Genomic DNA, 16,097 nt, shown 5'->3' with positions numbered 1-16,097 from the left:
TTAAGGTCATCACAAGTGGCTGTATCACATCGACAATTCACCTCTTATGACCAAATCAGGAAGAATATCCCAACATTACTTGATTCCTAAACAACTAGAGGAGCCCTAAAGCTATTCCTAGACCTAAATGGCAGTAATTCAGTAACAGTATCATTTCATAAATTTTTGGCTTCTATTGTTCATAGATTTTGACCATCTAATGTAACCCGCAATTAAATTTGACCATAAGAATAAAAAGGGTCAGAGAGAGCAGGCTACAGAATAGTCTAACTAAACAGCCAACATGGACATAACATCACGGCAACAGAACAATCTTACATATGTTTATGCCTTTGTGAGCCATTATTCTGTCGACATTATGACTCAGATAAAAAGAGTAGAAGCATGTCAAACCTAAATGCAAAGCGCTAGCTATTTGATTATGTGCAAGAAAACAGGCCACAGCCCACTCATTTTCCTATAAAAATATCTAGCAGCATACACACTATTCTCATCTGTACCATCGTTGAATTTACGCCATGTAATGCCTGAGAAAAGAATTCAGTCCTTGAACCTTGCTGTACAAATGTATAGAAGAAAATTCTTCTAGGGAAAGGCACGAAAGGCGAACTTACTTCATCTAGTGAAACAGACTCAATTGGGGGTTAACATTTAGTCAACACTTCTAATCTACAAAGGTGATATAATCACAAAGCTGGGTGGAACATGGAAAATTTATCTCCGCTGCTTTTTTGATGGAATTTGCTGTTGTGGCTCCACCTGTTGCAACCAAATTATTTGTGATCAGAATCAAAGTTTCCTTGTTCATTCGGCAAAGTACAATAAAGTGCAAAGTTATAGTCGTTCTTAAAGCCTACCAACATAACTTAGAGGGAATTACAGATATGGTCACAAAGGATTATAGTTTTCTCAGTTTGATTCTTTGGTGTCTAACTTCAACACATAAAACCAAAATATTAGCAATCTGAGATTCCGGTTAGTTAGATTTCACTTCAAATGATTAACATTTCATTTCAACTTCACAAACATCTCACAGCAATTTGGACTAAAATAGACGGTTAATATTGGGCCTAAAGATTCACTTAACAAATCCTACTGATAAGACCCGAAAAGATACTGGGACAATCACCATCTGTTTCTCCATCTCATCCATGCTTCAAGTATACATCATATATATGTTTGTATGTGTGTATACATGTAAGTATGCATTTATGTACCATGGGGGAAAAAAATTACTAGATAACTTCAAAGCAAAACAGCATTCCAAAAGGTAAATAAATAAAAGAGATGAGCTTTCATTCAAACAGGTCAAAAAAGCTTACCGCACTCGAAAGCTGCTCACGGATATAGGCCATTGATCTCAACATAGCACCTAAAGTATCCCTCGACACTTGGAATTTCACCTCTGACTCTCCTGAAGTTGTTTCGGTGTCTTGAAGCTGGAACAAAAATGTGAGAAAGATGTCTTCAGCAACAGAATAATCAGAAAGAAACAGAGAGTATAGAAGCTGCCACCAATTCAAGGCTAAAGACTAAGATCACTTCATTTGTGGATGACCTTTCAGAAGAACCTTTTTTCTAGGAAGAAATTTCCTTAGAATTCAGTCTTTCTAAATTTACTATTCAAGCTAAAGGCCAAGTTCTCAAATATGGTCAAGCTTTATTAACTTCAGGAATTTCAGTGATTTAGAATTTCAAGCTCAGAGTAAAATTTATCTACATCTAAGTCAAGTCAATTATAACATTTATGACCATGATTCACCATTGTGGGTGATATGCAAAGTATAGCACATAAGAGTATCCAAAATTTGTGAAAAAATTACTAAAAATAGAAAATACCATAACAAGCACAATTATCAAATTAGATTTGGTGAATATCTACATTATCATATATATATATATATATATATATATACTCACTAATATAGAAATAAAGTGACCCTGGTGTAACCATGGACCTATAGTATTAAAAGTAAGTAATTGTAGTAGCAAGAGCACCTTGTATTCCTATTGTCATTAACAAAGTAGCATTAAATAAAACACGAAATTTAGAGGTTAAGATGAATCTAGTCAGTAAGGATAAAATTGAAAGTAGGGAAAAGTGATAAAATTTAGAGGTTAAGATGAATCTAGTCAGTAAGGATAAAATAGAAACTAGGGAAAAGTGATTATGAAAAAATACCTACTTTACACTATAGTTTAAGGAACTTCTGGGGCAGGTTCATAATTTCAAAAAAATTGAGGGGAAACTTATAACTTTCTTTTCTTTTCTTCTTCCTCAACGTCACTTCTCATGCTATTACTATTGCTTCTTCTATTTGTTTTCTCCATAACCACCGCCAACCACTACAAAGGCCAGTTTTACTCTCTCTCTCTCTCTCTCACACACACACATACACCCACATTAACTCTTACACTAGAACTAATCTTCTCTCCTTTCTTCATCTCCTTGTTTCTCTCTTATATACATATGATTTTTTCCTTCTCATTTTCCTATGTTCATACTTCAAACTCTACCACAAATTAGGGAATCATTACTGTGCTTTATTTGATTTGTTGCTGAAAGAGACCCCGATTTTGATTTTTATGCAGTTAATGGTAGGCAGCTCCCAATCTGGTCCCATGTTAGCTGCAGCTTTTGCCCCTCTACAGCCATAAATTTTTTTTCTCCATTTTCGATGCAACTCAGTCCAACTCGCCGATTTCTCAATAATAAGCACTGCAACCACTACAACTTGTCCTATATAGCTGAGTCATCGTGAGTCGCCTCGGATATAGATAAATCTGCAAATCAGGGATCGGTATCATATCGATCCCCACTGTCCTGGTTATGTCTTGGCTGAGTCATTGCGGACTTGGCCGAGACGGCGAACCATATTTATGACCCAAGAACATAGTCCAATAACAATTTGAAATATTATCCAGTTTTAACTTCAGGTTAGCTTGAACTAATTTTGGCCTCCAAACCTTGTCTTATTTTTATATGCATGTGTCCTATACTCACACTCTCAAATAAATTCAACCTTAAACAATATATTCTTTCGCCTCAAACCTTATTGTTCATTCAAAATCTCAGTTTGCTCTTGATATACCTCATGTGCAATTACCGTTTTCAATCAGTGAAATTTAGAACTCTTAGAAAATAAAATCCAAACAGAATCTCTTTGCAATCTAAGTTTAACTTAATACAAGAACTAGCCGGCTTATTCCTGCATTATACTGCATCTTTTCCTGTGGAATTCTTCCATCCAAGTCATGGGAGAAAAATAAATGAAATGTTTAACAAGATTTATGTGCCAGCAGACAAATGAAAATAAGTGCAACATACATCACACCAAAGGAAAAAATGTCCAACAAACGAGAACAATCAACTTGATGCAGGGCCATACAAAAGGACATACTCATGGAAAAGTAAAGGTAACATCTAACTTTGGATGAATTAAGTGGGGAAAAGGACTTCAATGGCTCCCAAGAATGCAGAGCTTCTAGATGTACCGTGATCAAATTGGTATATGCTAAAAAGTTGGCTATCTTCTTTTGGAAATAACTGAAATGACGAGAGTTCAAAGGAAGAAAACAAACAATGCATTCTTCTTGTTAGACAAAGATAGATTAAGGAGGAATTTTTTACTCCATTCTCCCACGCACAAGCCAATTGTCAGCAATTTGAGGCCTATCAAATATGCTGATTATAGACCAACCATCCAACAGTCTTGTCCTCCGGGGGGTGGGCAGGGTGTGCAAGAGAAAAAAGTTAAATTCAGATTTTTAATCCTAACAAACCCATACTCGGCCTGCTCACACGGCAAATTTGGTCCAGTAGTTAAAAAGCCCAAACTTTACCTGTCCACATCCAGGACGATCTGCTCATTGCCAAATTGCACATGTCAAATATGGGTTCAATTCCATAAAATAAACAGGAATAGCATCTATACTGGGTCTATGTATGTAACCATGGTGAATAAGGTGCTTAACATGAATTAAGCACAATTTATTTTCCTCTATTTTCTCCTAATCACGGTCTCAACTCTATTTCCACATGATGCAGTTTTAATTCTTCAGAAGAAAGGATGAGTAGGGAATAAAGACGGAAAGGGAGAAAAAACTGTAATGAATTAATGCAAATAGCATCATAACGAAATAATAAAGTGAACTCTCTTATTGAAAAAGAATATACTAGACCACATTCAAAATCGGGTGGAAGGATAAACTGAAACACACCTTTAGGTTGATAACAGCAACCTTATTAGCAGGGGTATTAAGTTGCTCACTGATGTAGGCCATAGACCTCAACATCGGCTCTAGAGTGATCCGTGAGAGGTGAAACTTTACCTCTGATTCTCCGGATGGACTCCTGCTATAATCTTGTAACTGGCGAACAAAGTTCAATTACCATTGAGAGCCTTTAGACTGATTCAGTAAATAAAGTCACCAGCAAAAACTTTAATAGCAAAAAACAGTTTATCAAATGTGAAACTATACAGAAAGATCTAAAAAAAAATACCTTCAAGTTTATTACAGCAACTCTATTTGCAGGTATTGAATTTTTATTCTCCATCACCCAAGTCATCGACTTAAGACAGGGAAGAACCATCTAAGTATAACACAAAATGTTAATATGTTATGCTTCTTGAACTTCACAAAACCAATGTCTTTGTACAATAGAAGTTTGATGGAAAGAGCTGAAGTACCGTATTTTCAGCAGGATTGTCCGCACGATGAAGAGAAACAGGTGCTATACGAGGAAGATTCACCTCAGCAGATTGGGTGCTAGCATCATTAAGGTTAAAACGTTGTATCATTTCATCTTGTCTTGGCCACAGCAAAGGGGTATCTGATGCTGATGTAGATGTTCCATGATCATCATAACCCACTCCAGTTACCTGTGAGCTGGGAGGTGCAACCTTGGCCACATTTTTCTTCAGAACACCAACTTTCTTCCCTACTTCTTTAAGAGCACTAAGCACAAAGTTATATGTCTCTGGAACTATAGCCCCATCCTCTGCGTATCTGATTGCTTCTTTACACAGATTGTTGTAACGGGATGTCAGTGACTCATGGCCATTTAACTCCCCACGATCATCAGATCCACTTCCAATTTTTGCATTTCTAGTCCAACGCTTCAAGATATAATGGGATGGCAACGTAAGTACATTTGTCACTGTAAAAACAGTCAAAACATGTCTACAAAGAATACCACAGTACTCGAACATCTGGCAACTGCAATTTGCTTTCATTTCTGGAACATTTAATGAGACAATATAGGCTTTATGGTCATCCTCAAATTTTGCAACTCTGTATGTGCTAATAGCCCCATCACCGTCAATCCTATTTGCAGTGTAGACAAATGTCTCAACTAATTCTTCTTGAAATTTTGTGAAAATTCTCCTGGTATAAAGATTTGCTGCTTGTTTCTCCATGGGTGATGGTGTCCTCAGAACTGGAGAGGTGCATATTGTATTGAAATCAGCTTCTACTTCCTTTTCAAATGAACTTTCTAAAGCTCTTTCATATTGCCTAAAGAACATAGGTAAGGTGGTCTGCTGGTTAACATAACCATCAAAAAATGAACTCTCAAATCCCTGATTGGGAGATATGACTGCAAAAAAAGAATCTCGAAAGTAAACTGGCACCCAGTGTCTGCGGATGTTATACAACAATTGAAGCCAATCATTTCCTTTTAGGTCATATTTATCAAGGATAGAATCCCAAGCTGATTCAAATTCCTCAATTGTCTGTGTCAAATTAATGCAATTATACAGTTCCATCTGAAAGTTGGGATGCATATGACATACAGGAGCCATCTTTTCTTGGCCTTCTCTTAAAACATCCCATTTATTAATACAATGTCGGGATTCTGGAAAGACATGAGCCACTGCTGCCTTCATAGCTTTATCCTGATCAGTAACTAGAGAAGCAGGGGCACGGTCATTCATGGCAGCAAGAAAGGTCTTAAACAGCCAAAGAAATGTAGCCTCGGATTCATCTAGAAGCAGCGCACAAGCAAATAGAATTGTCTGACCATGATGGTTCACTCCTGTAAATGGAGCAAATGGTACTTTACATTGGTTCACTCTGTAAGTTGTGTCCAGTCTGACAGCATCGCCAAAATGACTATATGCTGTTCTTGACCTTGCATCTGCCCAGAATACATTGGCCATGCGATTATCCTCATCGAGTTGTATTGCATAATAGAATCCAGGATTCTCAGCTTGCATTTTCTTAAAATAATCAAGCAGATTTTGAGCATCCCTTCCCAGTGTCCTTTTCTGATTAGGATATCTAGAGGTAGAAATCAAAGGTCCTGTATTCTTAATTGACTGATTTAGTTCCAGAGGAGCATATTTTCCATGGTTAACTTCAGCAGGAATACGGTTTGCGTCGACTGATACATACATGACACCTCTAGGAACACTTACAAGTCCAGGGTAAGTTTCAACATTATGCTTCAGAGCACCTGCAAAATACCTGCGAGGCCTAATGTAATGCATCTTGCCGGAACTTGTGTTCGAGTGATTATGCTCCTTCACAAATTTGGTCACTACCCATTTGCCATGACCCTTTACTTCTACCCTAAGCATTGCTTCACAGCTATCACCACCTCTTCTTTTTAACCCATCTTTAGCACAAAGATACTCCCGGGCAACAATCCCATCAGACCTTGGGCGACCATACTGGTTAACGCGCATACTAAAACCCACCCGCCTAGCATAGGCATCATAGAATGCCCTAGCAGCCTCCTCTGAATCAAATTCCAGACCCACATACGGCTCCACATCCCCATCCTCATTCAACTCTGCACTTTCATGGGGATCATCATCTCCATCATCTGTAACACTATCGTGCTGCCCTACAATCGCATCTTCTGCATCAATAACTTCAATATCCATACTAAAGCCACTTCAACAAACTTATGCTACATCCATCTCTACCACCATAACAACAAGCAAAGAATCATTAACATCATCTCGAATCTGCACAACATTTTCCTCACTTAAACAGTACTCATAGCAATAGAAACAATCTTGATTACATCTATCTTTCTCCTAAAATTGATCCCACTAATCAAAAGCACCCACAACACTATATTTTGTAAAATTACACAAAAATACTGAATGAAACGTGCAATTAGTAACTGATATTAATGACAACATCATTTCCACTTATTCACTAGATAATCATTAATCATAGCATTTCCTAAATTATAACCACCATAAGTCCAATTATTCAAGCCAAAAACTAAGGAACCAAGCATACAAGCAAACACGCTTAACAAGAATTAACGAAGCTGAAACTTTTACATCCACAGATGAATGAGAATGTTACAATTTAACCAAAATTTAATCAATAACAGAAGGAAACCTGCAATGATTCCAGATGAGGAGGGAAAATGGATCCTTTGAGGGCAGGAAATTGGAATTTTAGGGAAACAAAGGGGGTGAGAATTGCGAAAATTTTGTTAATTAGGGTTTATTTCACGAGCAAACGACGACGTTTGAATGGGGAGAAACATAATCGGCGACGTAACAGAGGTAAAAGGAGAGGAAGACTGAAGAGAAGGAGAGAGTGAGTGGGTGTCGCATGGATTCCCCAAGACCTAAAACGAACGGGAATTCTGAGCCGTTGGATTATGATCGCACGGTGCATATTGGGTGAGAACTAACCCCACTCGCGACGTGTACCGTTTATCAAGGTTCTGTGGAATGGGGATCGAATGTGGGCCCCACATCAAGCGAAGCATTTTGGTGCATCCCTTTCGCTGTTTTGCTGTTGCAGTTACATCATCATTTGTAATGGATGTGGTTTTTTTTTTTTTTTTTTTTTAAATTCAGTAGACATAAATTTACAATTTTACCCTTTTCAATTTTATTAGTTTGGCCTTGTCAATTGTCCAAGTCCAACTATATATATAATTGTTCTAGACAAACCCAACACGAATTTGGGGCTTTTATATTTCAGAATTAAAATCACCCAGACCCAGTTATGAGGGGGGTTTGACCATAAATCCGGCTTGTTTATTAAAAATTTTCGAAAAGATAACTCTTACGCCTCATTTTAAATGAAAGTGATCAAAAGTATTACGAGGTGTTCAATCGGGTGTATAATTTTATCGTGTTTACAAAATATTTTGGTTAAAACTTCCAACAAAGAAATGAATTTGGATTATCATCTTGCAATAACGATATGGCTGCTCACCTTTTAACTAAATATGCATTATCAACTTCAGATTCTTATGTGCAGAATAACTCTCCATCTTGCTTTGTTATTTCTGCTCTTGGTGTAGATTTAGTATGCCCCATTAATAAAATTGCCTCTCTTTCTATAAAAAAAAAAAAAAAAATCTAGTCCAAACCTTTTATTTTTTTTTAATTTTTGTATTTCCTCTCATTTGTGTTTGAAATTGCCATTTTTTCTCCCGTTATTTTTAGCCTTTCTATAGTTTTCCACTTCTTCAAGGAATTATGCATACTTCAGCTTGAAAAGTAGCAGCATATGAGGCCAAGAACCATACTTTACACTTGCAAATTTGAATAAGGGTTGTGGTACCCATTTTAATTTCAAGGTCGAAATTATTTTTAGTTCAAAAGGTATAACGCAGATATATGCGATTAGTCTGGTTTGGATCAATCTTTGGTTTCATAGGAAATATGAAAAAGGTTACAAATGGAAATGAGATTCTCCCTTCACAACAACAAAAATTGTGAAAAAAAAATGCTTCCTTCACAGAATGATTGAGTGCAATAAAACTACCCAAATAATATTTTTGAATAGAAAATAAACATTTTTGTATCCTAAAATTTAAAATAGCTTGCAATTTAAAACATTTTCCCGTAATGTTTTGTCAGATTTTGTTCTTAATCTGCAACGTAAATCGAATATGCACAATTCACATGTCAAAATTTATGAGTGAATATGTCCACTCACTTTTTTCGACCCGAACCCGCTTGTTTCTTTCCCCTAACCCTATACCCAAATACATGCCTAATCTATGAAGATAATTGCGTTTATCTTGCAATTTAGTGTTTAGAAATACATTGCAACTCATCCTTCCTTCTTTCTAAGCCAACCCAAAAAAAAAAAAAAAAAAACTTAGCATATGATAAAAATTCTGTATTACGTAGACTCAACAAGACAGATATGCATGGAAAAGTACGATTTTACACTATATAATGATGTGAACATTAAAACCTCCTTAAAAATTTACAAATGTATACATTCTTTGGGGTAATTTCTGTAGTGCATTCACAAAGGGAGAAGATACGTGTGGAAAGCAGATAATATGGCAAAGAAGCCTCCACGTTGCAGGCTGACAAGTACGGACCCGAAAGGGAATAATTCCAGAAAAGGAAGTGATGACCTATAACCGCGGTTTGGACATTGGAAATGTAGCGTACTGCACAAGCTGGAAATGCATTGGGGTGAAACGGAATTAACATAAATATAATGGGCTAAGGAGTAAAAATAAACCCGTAACTTTATTAAAACAACCCCAATTTTCAACTCTTTCGTCCATAATAACAACGGAATAACCCATTTTCGTTGAATACAAATGTTAGCGATTGCATTTTAAGGTAATTTCTGTAGTGCATTCACAAAGGGAGAAGATACGTGTGGAAAGCAGATAATATGGCAAAGAAGCCTCCACGTTGCAGGCTGACAAGTACGGACCCGAAAGGGAATAATTCCAGAAAAGGAAGTGATGACCTATAACCGCGGTTTGGACATTGGAAATGTAGCGTACTGCACAAGCTGGAAATGCATTGGGGTGAAACGGAATTAACATAAATATAATGGGCTAAGGAGTAAAAATAAACCCGTAACTTTATTAAAACAACCCCAATTTTCAACTCTTTCGTCCATAATAACAACGGAATAACCCATTTTCGTTGAATACAAATGTTAGCGATTGCATTTTAAATGCATTTTAACAACGGAATATCATATTTAAATGCATTTTTGAATAAACAGCCAACTCTTTACGGCTTTCCTGGACTACAACTAAAGATTAAATCCATTTTGAGGACCATTATTATATTCAAACGTGTGTCTCAGTTCAAAAGTTTCATCTCCCCTTGGCTTTTTTCCATTACAACAACATAATACCCAAGGTGCCATAAAGACAGACTGATTTATCGGATGAAATGCAATTAAACCCGTTGGTGAGTAAAAGACCAGCTCTTTGTGCCTTTCAACCATTACAATGACAGAGTACCCAACGTGCCTTAAATACAAATGTTGGGTTATGGGATAAAATGTAGTTAAAACGGTTGTCTTATAAACGACCAGCTCTTTACGGCTTTCGTCCATCACACAGTTAGGAGAACCCAATTTCCTTGAAAAAAAAATAATTTATCGGAAAGCATAAAAATTGCGGTGTCGGTTCTGTTGTATGAAACACCGAAGACGAAGCGTAAGCGGTACTAAACAAAGCCATGGTGGGGCCACCGAAGAGGAAGCGTATTAGGTACTAAACACAGAGCCATGTTGGGGCCCGCGGTGATGCGTGTGTTTGAAGACAGGTGGCGAGGTCGGAATGGTAGGCAAAAATTTGGTAAAGAGGTGGTGTCTACTGGCGTAAATTCAGGCGCAGGCGGTGACGGTAGATACATCTGAGGAAGGCCCTTCCGAAGCTGTGGTGACAGACTGCAGCGGCGTGGAACAGAAGCAGAGAAATCAAAGGTGAGTACTTTTGTCCACAACTTTGAAAAATGGATTAGAATAACGAGTAAAGTACGTCTAGTAGGGTGATTTCTACAGTTGTTGTAAGAGGAAATGATAGAGGAATAAGGAATACGAAATACGGGGTGTAAGACCCTGCGTCTTCGAACAAAGATGAAACGAAACCGGGATATTATCGTAGTTTGTTTGTGCACCGAGCTTTGTGTACGTACGTAAGAAATGTTGGTCCTCTAATTTGTATTAAATTGTGTAAAGGAAATTAAGCAGAAATGAGTGAAGACGTGAAGAAGACGTTGTAACAGGACTAAAGTCTTAAAACAGAGTGATTTGGATGGCCGTGTGGACATGGATAATGGCCCCCATACTGCATTGCGAATGCTTATGTGAAAAGAATTAAAGAAACACACAGTAGAGGTTGAGTTTGTGGGTGTTAATGAAAATGCATGTCGATAGTGGTATTTTATGCTAAAGGTTGATATAATTGCATCAGCCACACTTATAAAAACTGTGTATATGAATGTGAGAGTAATGTTTATCGGGTGCATTTTGTGAAAGTTGTGAGGTAAAGTATGGTTTGTTAACTGAAATGATCGTGTATATATGTTTTGTTCCATTAGTAGACGAGCAGTATTTATGTTACAAACGAAAGCATATGGGGAGGCTGAAAAGAAAATGTTAAGCGACCATGGTTAGAAAAAACATTGAACAACCACACAGGGGTTGTAACTATGGGGCAGGATGGGGCGCTTAAAACTCAACTCATGACATGGTGCAGGAAACAGAGAATTAATCAAATGGCGTTGGATGTTTGCGGCAGGTTAAGGTCATTTGACCTTAACCAAGAACCTGAGTGTGACCGAGACACATTCATTGAAGAAAGCGGTGGTTCAATAGGAGGACACGAAGATGAGGAGGCAGATGAATTGGTGGGCGCAATAGGCGTGGATGACGTAATGAAATTAACATTTGACACGGAAGAAGAAGCTGGGGAATTCTATAATTTGTATGCGAAACTAAGCGGATTTGGGATTCGTAAAAGTAATGCCAAACGAGATGCAGATGGCATTTCAAGATTTAGAAAATGGGTATGTTGCTGTGAAGGTTACAGGAATGAAAAGTGGTATAATTATGAAGACCGGAAAAGAGAAGCAAAACCAATCACAAGAACCGGGTGTGGGGCTTGCTTTCGCGTGAAATATGACATAGAATCGGTAAAGTATGTGGTGACACGTTTCATTATGGAGCACAATCACCCGCTGGCATCAGAGGCAAGTGTGCAACACATTAGGTCGCATAGAAAAGTGAGCGATGCAGAATATGCGCAGGCAAAAAGTCTAAAGTTGGTTGGGGCCAGAATATGCCAGATAATGAAACATTTTGTTATCAAAGCCGGAGGGTATAGTAACGTGGGATTTTGCATTAAGGATTTGTATAACCGAATGGACGAGGAACGTAGAAAAGATATTTTTAATGGCGATGCAGAAGGGGCACTTGGGTTCTTGGCAGCGAAGAAGGATGCCGATGACATGTTCTTTTATAAATATCATGTAGATAACGAAGGAAGATTGGCAATGTTGTTTTGGGCAGATTCTAAATCTCGTGCGGACTTCAGTGTATTTGGAGATGTATTGGTGTTTGATACAACATACAAAACAAATAAATACCGCAAGCCACTAGTTGTACTTGCAGGGGTAAACAACCATTTGAACAGTACTGTTTTTGGCTGTGCACTGCTATCAGATGAGAGGATTGAAACATATGAATGGGTGCTAAGTACATTTGTAGAGGCTATGAAAGGTAGAAAGCCAGTAGCAGTGATGACAGATGGGGACAGTGCAATGAGAAGAGCTATAAAGAATCTTCTCCCGGATGCTTGTCATAGGCTATGTTCGTGGCACTTGCATAGAAATGCACGGAGTAATATTCGCTGCGAGGAGTTTAATAACAGGTTCTATAACCTGATGGCGAGAAAGTGTAGCACTCTTGAGTTTGAGGATCGGTGGGCTAGGTTGGTTAATGAATGTGGGGTGGTAGAGAATGAGTGGGTGAAGAAATTGTACCGTAGGAGAAGGTTATGGGCAGAGGCCTATTTACGCGGTCATTTTTTTGCAGGTATGAGAAGTACTCAAAGGTGTGAGAAAATGAATGCTTTTTTGAACGAGTACTTGAATGAAAAAATGCGACTATATGAATTCGTTAGAAGTTTTGATTTGGCAATAGCATGGCTTCGACATACCGAGAGCAAAGCAGTTCACACAAGCGAAAACACAAAACCAGTCTTAACCACAATCCTGCCCGAATTAGAGGGGAGCGCAGCGGAGGTGTTTACAAGGAATGTGTTCTTCATGGTGAGGAAGCATTTGAACAGGCAAGGACTTCTAATTTCTGAGGGCTGGAGCGAGGATGGAGGGAATCGTACATATTATTACTCGAAATATGGTGGACACGAAATAAGTTGGAGGGTGGATTATGATAGGTCAATGGAGAAGCTAATCTGCTCTTGCATGAAATTCGAGTCAAAGGGGATTCCTTGTGCTCACATGTTTCGCGTGATGGTGGTAGAAGGAATGAACAGGATCCCAGAAGCATGCATTTCGAAGCGGTGGACAAAGGGAGTTCACTGTAGTAATAATGGAATGAAAGAATTTGTTGCAGACGAACAGCTGACACAAATGGCCAGATATGGCACTTTAAAGTCCAGCTGTAATACTATGTGTTACTATGCCTCCTACATGGATGATGCGTTTAATGACCTGCAACAGATGTTTGACAAGCATTCTGTGGACCTAAAGGAGAAGTGGATTGATAGGGGATATGGGGGAGATGGATTTGCAATGGATTCAAGAGTGAGGAACGATAGAAGTAGAAGAACATTCGGGCTGTTAGATCCTAGGGTGTCCCGGTGTAAAGGTGATCACAAGCATGCAGAAGCAAAGAAGAAAAGAAAGTGTGGTCATTGCAGGTACTATCGGAATTGCATACGTAGTTATACAGTAGTTAATTGATAAAATACATGAAGTGGACAGCGAAGGTAATAATGAAGAAGTGGGTATTTTTCGTTCTTATTAACAACAGTAGTAAATAAACACATAATTAAAAGTGCATACAAAGTATACAAAGTTATTGGCAATGCAAGAAAGTTGAAGTGGTGTAATGTTAGCACTGTGCTCGGTTAACGTGATTACTTGCAGTCACAAATGATTTGACATGTGATATATGGGTTGAAGATTGCAGGCAGGCCACAACCAACGAACATGCCCATACAAAAAGAATTCGCACAACACAGCAGTTGATGATGATTATATGGAAAACTGTTTGGATGACTCGCTGGAAAAATCATTTGAAATTGGTACGGGCTGCAGCGACTCAGGCGAATGGAGAGGACAAGCATTTGTACCACAACTATTCGGTAGCGGTGGAAGGGACACAGGTGGCCAACAAAGAAGTCCAGGAGAAAGATGAGGCACTACTGTTGTGATGCTTCGGTTTGCAGTTACGCAATAAATAAGGCAGGTTTTGGTGAGTCGAGGTGCAAGAGTAGTCTTTCCATGAAACAAGTACGAAATTGTAGAAGGGGAAGGGTTTGTATCTTTCCTTCGCATTAATTTGTCTTGAGCATGAGAAGGCTACAAGGTATTCGTGAATGCGGGGAAAGCTGGGTATATTGTTTAAAAAAATTTGATTCCGTTACCATTGAAGTGTAAATAATGTAAGTTTGAATGTGTCATGGGCCATTGTAAGCTGTTATCACCACAGCCACTGAAAGGTTGTAAACAGTCATTGTACTGATGCAGTACCTGTTGGTAAATGGCTTTGTTGTTCTTATTTCACTGCCGTTGCGTGTGTAAATCCTATTATATATTCTTCTAGGTGTGAAATGCAGAGGTTGAAAGAGATGGTATGGTTGTGCATGGAAGTAGCAGCCGTGACGACAGACAGGTTATAGAGCAACACGGGCTTTAGGGATTGTGTTTTGTTATGTATCGGTGGGGTGAAGATTATTCAAGGTTGCTAGGTGTAGATGGGTAAGTCATTGTAGTTCCACCGAAGGGGTCATGCACAGAAGGATCACAAGATGCATGACTGTCAAGGTTGCGTCGTAAGCACTGCTGTAGCAAATACCGCTACTGCACTTGGTTAATAGGAGAGTAAGTAGTTGACAAATTGTTTATTAGACGAGCCAAACTTGTTCTTTTTTTTGTAAATACGAAATTAAGTGGAAGCGTATGTTGCGCAAAATCTCTTCGTGGGATAGACGTTTTCCGAAGTGGCTACCTGGGAATCAGCTTCAGTTGCCCAGCTTTTGTAAACTGGTGCCGTACGCTGCTGCTATAAACTGCTTTTACGATTGGGCTGTTTGTTCCTCGGCTTGCTATCCTAACCAATGACCATAAGGCCCAACGCCTTTTCTTTTGCCCATCGTTCCATTCATGTGTAGGAACAGTAACTTCTGTTTCTCCCCATCTATTTTCATTGCTCACAATGCTTATGCGTCTCTTCAGTGCACCAATAACAATGGTATTATTAGTTATATGTATTATATATGTACATTAATTTATGTAATATAATTAATATTATGAATTATACTACTAATTATACATATTTACTAATAGAAATTATTAATTAGTTCGAGTAACTTTAGTAATACATTTGTACCAACATATTTAATTAGCCAATAACTATCAATTACAAGGTTTGTGTAATATATTTATTAGGGATAATTTAAGAAACCTCCCCTGAGATTTGTGACACTTTCACTGGCACCCCCTGAAGTTGTCAAAATTTGACTGACCTCCCTTGCCTTTGAGTTATTGGGTCCCTTAGCTGACATCATGAAGGCCAAAATTACAAATATATGGTATGAACTTGGGATTTATTACTGATGTTGGGGTTTATTATTACCGTTTAGTCGGAGAAAAAGGAATGTACAGTGATTAATGAAGCCTAACAACAATAACACAAACTGTGAGAGTAATACATGAAGTAAAGCTGGATTAGGGAGTAAGGCACCTTTTTTGTGCCATTATTGTGGGTGCTGTTTCAGTTAGAAATGTTTTTGAAATGCCATTCAAAAAATGGTACAGTAATTTGTTATGTAAAAAAAAATGGTAGGTTATCTACGTAATATATGTTCAGAATAGTTTAAAAAGGAAATATCCCATAAAGTACCAACTCTTTATGCCTTCTCTGTATTACATGAATGAAGTACCACGTTTTGTATGAACCTTTTATTATAAATCATTTAATTTTCATAAAAATTTGCAAATAAAATTCAAAAGCCGTTACAGAAACATCTTTACGAAAGGAAAACTAGCATTTTTTGAATTATTTAATGTAAATGAAATATTTTAAAGTAAACAACAAAAATTGTTTGCTATAATATACCAGTTCTTTACGGGTTTGTTCCATTATATGAA

At 37.9% G+C, this 16,097-nt stretch overlaps 2 protein-coding genes across 4 annotated transcripts; one reads left to right on the top strand and one right to left on the bottom strand.

The window, feature by feature from the left end:
* Nucleotides 1-419: 419 nt before the first annotated feature.
* LOC113778607 (protein FAR1-RELATED SEQUENCE 3) lies at nt 420-7,560 on the bottom strand. 3 transcript variants are annotated; one of them, XM_027324065.1, is made up of 6 exons: nt 7,363-7,560; nt 4,692-6,974; nt 4,505-4,594; nt 4,222-4,371; nt 1,323-1,439; nt 420-759 (listed from the first exon to the last, which is right to left on the bottom strand). In XM_027324065.1, exons 2-6 carry the CDS (start codon nt 6,888-6,890, stop codon nt 715-717), a joined length of 2,601 nt encoding a protein of 866 aa, XP_027179866.1. In that variant the 5' UTR covers nt 6,891-6,974; nt 7,363-7,560; the 3' UTR covers nt 420-714. The 3 variants fall into 3 exon arrangements, with proteins under 3 accessions (XP_027179866.1, XP_027179874.1, XP_027179883.1); XM_027324073.1 differs by having other exon boundaries at nt 4,692-6,928; XM_027324082.1 differs by having other exon boundaries at nt 4,692-6,850; nt 7,363-7,459.
* Nucleotides 7,561-11,408: 3,848 nt separating this feature from the next.
* Nucleotides 11,409-14,142, top strand: LOC113771987 (protein FAR1-RELATED SEQUENCE 5-like). Its single transcript, XM_027316532.1, has 2 exons — nt 11,409-13,642; nt 13,908-14,142. Exons 1-2 carry the CDS (start codon nt 11,409-11,411, stop codon nt 14,140-14,142), a joined length of 2,469 nt encoding a protein of 822 aa, XP_027172333.1.
* Nucleotides 14,143-16,097: the final 1,955 nt, after the last annotated feature.

This window comes from Coffea eugenioides, chromosome 1 (genome assembly GCF_003713205.1).
Source record: "Coffea eugenioides isolate CCC68of chromosome 1, Ceug_1.0, whole genome shotgun sequence".
In the NCBI taxonomy this organism is placed as follows: Eukaryota; Viridiplantae; Streptophyta; class Magnoliopsida; order Gentianales; family Rubiaceae; genus Coffea; species Coffea eugenioides.
The sequence above is the reverse complement of the archived record's forward strand: the minus strand, read 5'-3'. Positions and strand labels throughout refer to the sequence as shown.

Excerpts from the sequence above, each read along its gene's own strand:
- LOC113778607 (XM_027324065.1), bottom strand. The coding sequence starts at position 6,890 with ATGGATATTGAAGTTATTGATGCAGAAGATGCGATTGTAGGGCAGCAC. Across the intron at positions 1,440-4,221 it reads TTGCTGTTATCAACCTAAAG|CTTCAAGACACCGAAACAAC; the intron begins GTGTGTTTCAGT and ends TTTTTGTTCCAG. Across the intron at positions 760-1,322 it reads GTGAGCAGCTTTCGAGTGCG|GTGGAGCCACAACAGCAAAT; the intron begins GTAAGCTTTTTT and ends TGGTTGCAACAG.
- LOC113771987 (XM_027316532.1), top strand. The coding sequence starts at position 11,409 with ATGGGGCAGGATGGGGCGCTTAAAACTCAACTCATGACATGGTGCAGG. Across the intron at positions 13,643-13,907 it reads AGAAAGTGTGGTCATTGCAG|ATTGCAGGCAGGCCACAACC; the intron begins GTACTATCGGAA and ends TATGGGTTGAAG.